Raw genomic sequence first — 8,585 nt, 5'->3', positions numbered from 1 at the left:
TGCTGCTGTCAGAAAGAAAACCTTGCTGGCCTTTACTGTTTGTGTAATGTTTCGAGTGGCCATTTGGGCAGAATGGCTGCTTCCGGTTGGAATAAGCGGAGTTTCCGCTCTGCCGCTCCTCCCGTGTGCGCATGCGCGGTGTCCCGGCAGTCCGCGCGCCGTTCGAGGCCATGGCGGGAGCGGCCCCGCGCTCGGGCCCTGCGCTCGGAGCAGGCCCCGACCCGGGCCCGGGGCCCCGCCACCGGCAATGGCGGCACCGCGCGGGCAGCGGGGCCGGGGCACGGCGGGCAGCGAGCGGGGAACCGGCCTCGGGCGGGAGGAGCCCCGCGAAAGGCTCCGCGGGGAACCGGGGCTGGCGGGGCGGCAGGTGAGGGGGCGCCGGGGGAGGGAAACATCGCCCCAGGCCGCGTGTCCTGATTTATTTTTATTAAATTATTAGTTTAGAGAGTTTTTAAATCTATAGCTACTTAATCTGTGTAGATACACATACATCTCTATACATATATATGTGCATATATACATATAACGCGCGCGTGTATATATAAATACGTCTTACTACGTGGCACGTAGTACATTTTATATATATATATATTCGTAATTCTAGATTACGGCCTCGTTTGTTTTGTGGTGGTTGTTACGTATTAGCAAGTAGGCTTTGCAGAATTGCAATCTTTGAGGTTTAAATGACGTCCATTTAAAAAAAGCTGACTTCCTGGTTTTTTAAGCAGCTGCATAACGTATTTTTGAAGTTGGTAATGATTGGTTCATGCTCCTATAAAACGAAATAAATAACTTGGTATGGATATTGTGGGCTGCCTCTACATTTGCATGGGCATAGCAGTCCAGGTGGTAATGCCTCCATTCTGCCTCTTGAAATAGCTTCATGACAGCTGCTGCGTTTTGCTAAATATTCATGGCAGCTCTATTAAAGCGCATTTTATGCAAAAGCAGCTTCTTACTCATCGGTGCATGAGCTGAGGTTTCAGGCTTACTATAACACACTTCTCTGACAGATCACAGACCACGTGTAAAACAAGAAACAAGCTTTTATAAAGAGTTAAAATAGTTCAGCATATTTGGGACTTCCAGTGTTTTTCCCAATGTGTATTTGGTTCTCAGTGTTCATGGGTGTTTCAGACCAGCAGAGATGCAGATCCTGCTGTGACCTAAAGTTCTGCATTTCATTTTTGCAGCAGTTCCCTGTACTTCTCTTCCAGCAGTGATGATGAATTTGAAAACTGTAAGTAATGACACGTTGGTTTGTGTTATGAAGGAGTATGAGAAGGACACATTTCTGTCTAATTATAGTGAAGCATTTTTACACTTTACTTTCTTTCATTGCTTGTGCTGCAGAGTAATTCTCTCCTTGCAGTGCAGTCTTGGTGTCTGTGCCACAGGGGGTGTTCTTGAATTGCCTCAAGTTTGACTCTTTTTGCCTTGCATTGTAGTTTTCTTACTGCCTCATTTTTTCTGTTCCCTGTCACTCACTTGCTTCCTTCTTAGTCTCCAGAGAACAGAAAGCTGCTGCCAGCTATGAGGAATTGAGAGTTGGAATTATATGTGTTTATTTTTTGAAAATACTTTAGACCAAATTTTTACTAGCTGCAAACTTCTAAAAATGCGTAACAAGAGACACAAAACCTTGTTCTTAATTAATCTTCTTTTATTTCAGTTTTAGCTAGACTGAAAACTCCCAAATCTGTTTCTAAAAAGGCAGATACAAGGTGAGTGCTGTCATTAATGAATTTTCTGTGTTCGTATTTTAGTTTTCTGTATCATATTGACTAATTAGAATACAGGAAAATAATCTAAAGTTGTATTGATTCCTAGGCCAGGCTAGCAGAGAGTGCAGACAGAACTGTTGTATCTTCAGTCATGTTCAGGGCAAATGTAAAATAGGATATTTGGAGCTGCACATGCTCTTGCCATTCCTATTCATGGATGCAGTTGGTGACATTTGCTGCGAGCTGCTGATAATGTTATATTGGGAGGCATTTTTTGGACTGCTGTTTTTGTAAGATAAATTTACTGTTTATTTTTCTGCTTACTCCTACCTTTATTCCATTCAATTTACCTTTTGTCTTTTACAGTTTGAAAGACTTCATTGATGACTCGGATGATTTCTTCTTGGACTTGAAAGTAAAAAAGAGGACAACCAAGAGTGGTAAGCAATCATCCATAATAAAAAAAATGAAAACATAAGTTACTGTTCTTTGTGCTTTCCTTTCTTTTAAGGGATTTCTTTTGTGTTAAGACAAAGGCAAGTCTCCTAAATGCAACTCCCAAAACTTTAAGCTCTTTCTTTTGAATTGCAGCACAGAAAGATCTTCAGACCCCAAAAAAACTGATGACACCTGGAAAGAGGAACACTTGCTGCCAAGAATTGCAATATCCAGATACTTCAAGTGACACTGAAGATTCTGTCTTTGTAGAATCTCCATGCAATAATCACCAAAAGGAGGGAGTGAAAGACTTAAAAGGGAGTCAGAAGTGTGTAAATCTTTCACCTCCACAAAATCGGAAAGAGTCACTTTTCAAAGGCAGTCCAGATTTCCTTGTTAGAAGGAAAGAAAGAAGCTGTGAAAATACAGAAAATAAATTGCCAACTGTGGCACTGGCACATGGTACAGGGGTGGAATCAGATAGCTCAGATGACAGTTTTGGATCTTTAATGGAACGCATAAAGAAGCGAACTGGTCAGAAACCAGTCCTAAGCACCAGTAAAAGTGTCTTTGAGCCAAGCACAACAGGTGAGCAGTCCTGAGCTAGCTTGCAGAGGTAGTTGCCTGGTTCTTTCCATTTGTGTGGCATGAACCTCTGAGGTGCAGCCCAGCACCTTGCAAAGGAGTCAAAAATTACTCCTTTGGGCATTCAGGAAAGTAATCTTGTGCTATCAAGCTGTAAGTTTTTCACTGTTGCTTGTTTTTATCGTTGTAGGCACTTTTTGTTTTTAAAATTATTCTGAAAGCAAATCTGGTGGATCCTTCTGGTGGTTTCTAATGATTCTGTGATTTCTTTTGTTAGTGTATGCTGTGTAATCCTATGACTCTTCCTGTTGAACTAGAAAACATCAAGCCACCCTGCAAAGATGCACAGCCTGTGAAAGGGGAGGGAGGCAAGACACTAAAGCCCAAATCCATTTCACTTCAAGAAACACCTTCCATGATGAGGACTCCTGCAAGAATTCCTGGGAATGAATCAGTCAGTTGCTCACAGTCAGAAAAGACAGAAAAAAGGTGAGTGTTTCTCCCATAGGACAATTACAGATGGACAGAGATACTAAACATTTTGCATAGGATCATGTGATTCCTCTGCTACCTAGAAACTTCTGGCAATTCAGCATTTGTTAATGGTCTTTGTTTAAACTCTTGTTTAAAAGGCATTAATTACTAATAGAATTACTAATAGAATCAGTTTTGATACCTTTTCAGAGGTAAGCAGCTGGTTATATACAATCTGTAGAACCAGTACATGCTGTACAAAACAAGGAATAGTGACAGAGATAACATTTACACAGAAGATTGGTATTTGTCAGATTTATTTGTCATCAATTCCCCTTGGCAGAGATCAGTCATACTAGAGACTGAAAACTCTAGTATAGTTTCCAGCTATTCAAGTCCTCATAATTTTGTGAATTAATGAAGTAACTGCAGACCTGTTGCAAAGCTCTGCCCCTTTGTGCCCTCAGAGGGGTAAGAGGACAGTCATGGGCCTTGTGAGGGCAAGCTGGTGGAAAGAGTCAGAAGAGGTTTATGCCACTTGAAGCATCCCTGAGATCTTTGTTAGCTTTCAAGTGGCCATTATTTTTTCCCTGTATTTTTCCATATCTCTGTACTTCAGAAAACTCCTTAATGACTTTTCTTGCAGGGTCAGGGTATGCTCAGTGCCTGATTGTTTCTTGCAAGATCTTTCAAATCCAGCTTCCCACTATGTGAAGCATTTCAAGAAAAATAAAGAGGAGCTGGCCCGGAAGCTCTACAGGCTGTTTAATACTACCATCTTTGAGCAAAAGGTTGGTTTCAAAACAAAAACCAGCATTCTAAAATGTTGGTTAATATGTTGTCACTTTTTGATGTGATTGCTCTTTATCCTCTTCAGATTGTAGAAATTAAGCTTTATAGCAATGGGTTATGTTTGAATTTGTTCCAAGCAATTTCTTGATGCAGCATGATGCATGATGCAGCACTTTTCAGCTTGGCTTTGCTTTCCCAGCTGTAGTGGAAATGCTGCATGTAATCTTTGTTCCTTCCTGTTGGATGTTCATGTCTGCCTTTCTGGAAGAGATTAAAAAGGTCATCCTTCAAATCACAGTTTAGGGTGAACATAAAGCTGCAACTTGCGTTTCAAATTTAAGGTTCAATTTCAGAGAACTGATGTCTTGACGTGGGATCATCATCTGGGATATTGGGGACCCTCCTGTGGTGAGAAGTATCCTTGAAAGGAAGGGTACTGCCCTCAGTAATTCCAATGGGATTTTTTCCAGGAAGGAAAGTGGTTTTTTATGCAGAAGAGAAAACACGAGCTGACAGGCTGAGGTCATGATTTCACATGAAACTGAACTGAACAGACTCAGTATTGCTGAAGCAGAAAGTCTTCCTGCCCAGTGCTTCAACCCTGTACCTTGAGGTACTTGGAGGTAGAGTAGAGGAATCAAGAACTTTTGTCTCACCCTGCATTGTGAAACTCCCATTTTTGGTTACAGAAAAATTGATGGTGGGAATAAGAAGCCAAGGAGGGGAGTTGGCATCTTAAGTGTTAAGGGCACCAAGAGAGACATCCTTCACTGGCTTTGCAGTAGATACAAGGGGAAGCCAGAGGGCCAGAAGGTAAGAGGAGAAGTAGGAGAGGGGAGAATACATGCACTGTTTTGTTTTTCAGTTACCAGAGGAGATGGAAATAATCTGGAATAAGAAAATGAGAAAAACAGCGGGGTATTGTGTAACAGGGCAGAGGGAAGGCCCTGAACGGAAGCGTTACGCTCGCATTGAACTCTCTGAGAAAGTCTGTGACTCTGCAGGTAGGTCAAAGAAAGGGTGTGTGGGTTGTTTTTGAGGATGTGTTGATTCTTCTTTGAGGAAGCAAGCTTTAGAGATAAAAACGTAAATCTGATGATTAAGAGATCTGGAATTGAAGCCAGCTTTGAAACTTTATATTGTCTTGTAAAAATAAATAAATAAATACATGAATGGATTTATCCACATTCTGAAGCCCTTATAAGAGGCTGGGCAAATATAAAAAATGTGAGAATAGAGATGTAGTCACACTAACTGCAGTATTTTTTTTATTTTTTGATTTGAAAACCTATAGGCATGGTGTTACTCTAATTCTGTGTTATAATGACAGTCTAAAATCTGACTTCTTCCCTCACAGCAAGACACATTGTTGATAGTATTTAAAGCTGGAATAAAGACAGGTCAGTGCCAAATTCAGTTCCATTATGTGGTACTATGACTGTTACTTCTCCCTCATCCCCTCCCAATATGGGAAAATGAATCATGAAATGGTTTGGATTGAAAAGGATCTTAAAAACCATTTTGTACCAACTCCCTGAAGTGGGCAGGGACACCTTCTACTAGAACCAGTTTCTCCAAGCCCTGCCCAACCTGGCCTTAAACACTTCCAGGGATGGGGCAGCTTTACCAACCAACCGACCAAAAGAACCTGAACAGATGAGGTGTGTGGGAGAGTAACTAGGATGCAGAATTGGGGCTGATCACAAAACTGGAAATGCAGCAAGTAAAACCTTGTTTTGGAGCCTTTTATCTTATCAAGACATTGGTAGTTCTAACCTTCCAAATAACACAGAATGAGTGTGAGAGGCCTAAAGCAGTGACCAAAGGTGAGTTTGTTTTTCCCCACACCTGACTGCTCTTTGTCTTTGTTTGCTTTTCCTCAAGATCGCCTTCGGGACACGCTGATCCATGAGGTTTGCCATGCAGCCACCTGGCTCATCATCGGTGTTCGGGACGGACACGGGCGCTTCTGGAGGTTCTATGCCAACAAATCAGCTGTAATTCATCCAGAGCTGCCAGTGGTGACACGCTGCCACAGCTATGAAATTAATTACAAATTCACCTATGAGTGTGTTCGGTGCAAAACTACGTGAGTAATGTTTTCATCTTGCATGTAACTGTGTATGAACTTTCTAGCTTGTCAGTGTCCCGTGCCTGGAAATCAGGGTTCTCTGAAATTCTAAAGCAGTTTGGATACTCTGATGTTTTCAGAGCCCACGGAACCTCAGTATGTGATTCCACATTTATTTCCAGTAGCTTCATTTTAGTTCAGAGGTCAGGACAGGCAAAAATGTCATCTGAGGACCACTGGTGATGAGGGAAGGTCTTTGAGAAGCAGTAAGATGCATACCTAAGCTTTGAAGGAACAAATCCCCATAAAAACTGGGCACAGGATATTTGACAGTGATTAGATACTAGATAAAACTACTAGAGGAAGCTTCCAGCTTTAATTCCTGATGACTTTAAATTATAACTGCAACCTCATAGATGTGAGCAGTACTCTGATGAGAAGGATTGACACTAGGACACAACCTGTAATAATGCCAGAATTTATGGCTTTTTTTAACCTCAGGATTGTATGTGTGACTCCTAGAAATACTGGAAGGAAACACTTCACATATCCTGCAGTGTTTATTAGAACTGTGCAATGCAGTAGTTGCTTAGATGCAACAGAGCATTCAGAAGATTTTTTTTTTTTTTAGTTGATGTCTTTGAGGAGACAAGAGGCAGATGATACATGTCTTGTGGGGTATTTGGAAATGTAGCACTTCATACTGGTAGGCTGAGAGTAGAAGACACAGAGGAAGGAACCAAGCTGAAAAAGCAGTGAAAAAAGTTCAGGGTAGAGAAGTCTAACACAGATTTGATTGTACCACTGTGTGATGTACTGTTTGTTCCCTGTTCTAATTACTGCCTGAGAAACCTGACCTGAGCAGCAGAGAAAGGGGCCCTTTGAGTCCTGTGGAATCCAAGTCTTTGTTTTTGCCTTCCAGGATTGGGCGGCACTCGCGGTCCCTGGACACGGCGCGGTTCGTGTGCGCCTTCTGTGGGGGGCAGCTGGTCCTCAGGCAGCCCCTGGGCAAGGTGGGCACCCCTGCCAGGACACAGCTCACTCCCTTTGCTAAGTATGTGAAGGAAAACTATGGACTTGCTAAGAGAGAGCACGGGCTGAGTCATGCAGAGGTTATGAGGAAACTCAGTGCTGATTTTGCTTTGAAAACCAAGCTGGAAGATTCCTTTTAATATCTCAATACACCTCCTTTCTTGGTGCCACTTAAATTTTGTATAGAGAGCAGTAAAAGTTCTGAGCAGCACTTACACATAGCATGTCTTCAGTGACTCCAATAAGTAAGGGATTTACTGTTTCATCTGGGCAGCTGATATGCTGTAGACTCTGTGTGTGTGCTGAAGAACTGCTTCGTGTGCATCTGGCTGGGATTGCCAGAGGCAAGAAAGTCCAGGCCCACCAGCCCAAGTCCCCTGGCTCTGAATAACTCCAAGGCAGGAGAAGGGGCATGCCTGAGTGATCCTTGGCTGTTTTTATTAAAATTAAGTGGTAGTTTGATGATGCCTCAAATCTTTTAACAGAAAGCCCTTTAGTCCTCAGTAAGACTGAAGCTCTTTGATTGAATTTGAATGTAGTGTACCTCTATCATTGAGATTTAATAGAAACTAAAATAGATGCAGATGGTCAGGCTGGGGAAAGCAGATTCACTTTCCCCCACAGAATGAGAAGGTCTTGTCGTGGCTTAAGTCTTTCATGTAAAATGCAACTGAATATGTGTTACAGTATTTGTGTCTTCTGAAAGCAAATTGCTCAGGGGCTTAATAAATTTGATAATCAATAAATGCCAGTTTGATACAAACTCTTGCAATGAACCAGGCTGCTTTGCTTCAATTTAATCATGGCTGTGTACGAATACAGAACCCTGGTGCCAGCCCAGCTCTCCTGGCTGTGGATCAGCACATCATTAACATCCTTTGGTCACAGGGATTACAATCCAAGGGTCATCTCCCAGGAGCCCTCATCAAGCCTGGAGGCACTAAGGCACCACCCTCCCTTCCCCAGAAACGATGAAGGTAAGGAGGACTGGAACTAGAAACCAATAGCAAAAACAACAGCAGAAAACCACTGATCATTCAAAAACTGATTGATTACTGTTCACAGTACTTCTAAGGAAAAAGAAGACAGTAGTGAGCAATCTACTTCAAGGAAGTTCTACACTTAGGGGATTTGTCAGTAGAAATGTAGAAAGATTGAAAAGTCAAGTCTGACAAAACAATGGGGTTATGGAGCTTCCACATCTGACAGCACTTTACAGCTGCTAATCAATACTGGCTGGCACTTGCAGGGAGTGCCTCTTCCTCAGCACTGTCACTGTTCCATCCTTTGCTCACATGAGACAGATTCACACAGATGAGGATGTACACAATGGGGGATGCTGTAAAATGCAACAGCAAGAACATTTAACGGCATTAATTTGACAACAGCCATTTTGTTCCAGTCTTAAGAAATTTCTGCAGTTAAGTTCAGCATGGAAGAATGTCACACTTGTGTATCTATGAGTTCTC

At 42.3% G+C, this 8,585-nt stretch overlaps 1 protein-coding gene across 2 annotated transcripts; it reads left to right on the top strand.

Moving 5' to 3' along the window:
• The first annotated feature begins 31 nt into the window (after nucleotides 1–31).
• On the top strand, nucleotides 32–7,892 carry GCNA (germ cell nuclear acidic peptidase). 2 transcript variants are annotated; one of them, XM_056491547.1, is made up of 10 exons: nucleotides 32–367; nucleotides 1,197–1,240; nucleotides 1,673–1,724; nucleotides 2,091–2,164; nucleotides 2,316–2,750; nucleotides 3,065–3,236; nucleotides 3,868–4,012; nucleotides 4,879–5,017; nucleotides 5,898–6,102; nucleotides 7,007–7,892. In XM_056491547.1, exons 1-10 carry the CDS (start codon nucleotides 132–134, stop codon nucleotides 7,254–7,256), a joined length of 1,752 nt encoding a protein of 583 aa, XP_056347522.1. In that variant the 5' UTR covers nucleotides 32–131; the 3' UTR covers nucleotides 7,257–7,892. The 2 variants fall into 2 exon arrangements, with proteins under 2 accessions (XP_056347522.1, XP_056347521.1); XM_056491546.1 differs by having other exon boundaries at nucleotides 1,194–1,240.
• The last annotated feature ends 693 nt before the right edge of the window (nucleotides 7,893–8,585 follow it).

Source organism: Oenanthe melanoleuca, chromosome 4A (assembly GCF_029582105.1).
Source record: "Oenanthe melanoleuca isolate GR-GAL-2019-014 chromosome 4A, OMel1.0, whole genome shotgun sequence".
NCBI lineage: Eukaryota > Metazoa > Chordata > Aves > Passeriformes > Muscicapidae > Oenanthe > Oenanthe melanoleuca.
The sequence above is the reverse complement of the archived record's forward strand: the minus strand, read 5'-3'. Positions and strand labels throughout refer to the sequence as shown.

Excerpts from the sequence above, each read along its gene's own strand:
- GCNA (XM_056491546.1), top strand. The coding sequence starts at position 132 with ATGCGCGGTGTCCCGGCAGTCCGCGCGCCGTTCGAGGCCATGGCGGGA. Across the intron at positions 1,725-2,090 it reads TCTAAAAAGGCAGATACAAG|TTTGAAAGACTTCATTGATG; the intron begins GTGAGTGCTGTC and ends TGTCTTTTACAG. Across the intron at positions 5,018-5,897 it reads GAAAGTCTGTGACTCTGCAG|ATCGCCTTCGGGACACGCTG; the intron begins GTAGGTCAAAGA and ends CTTTTCCTCAAG.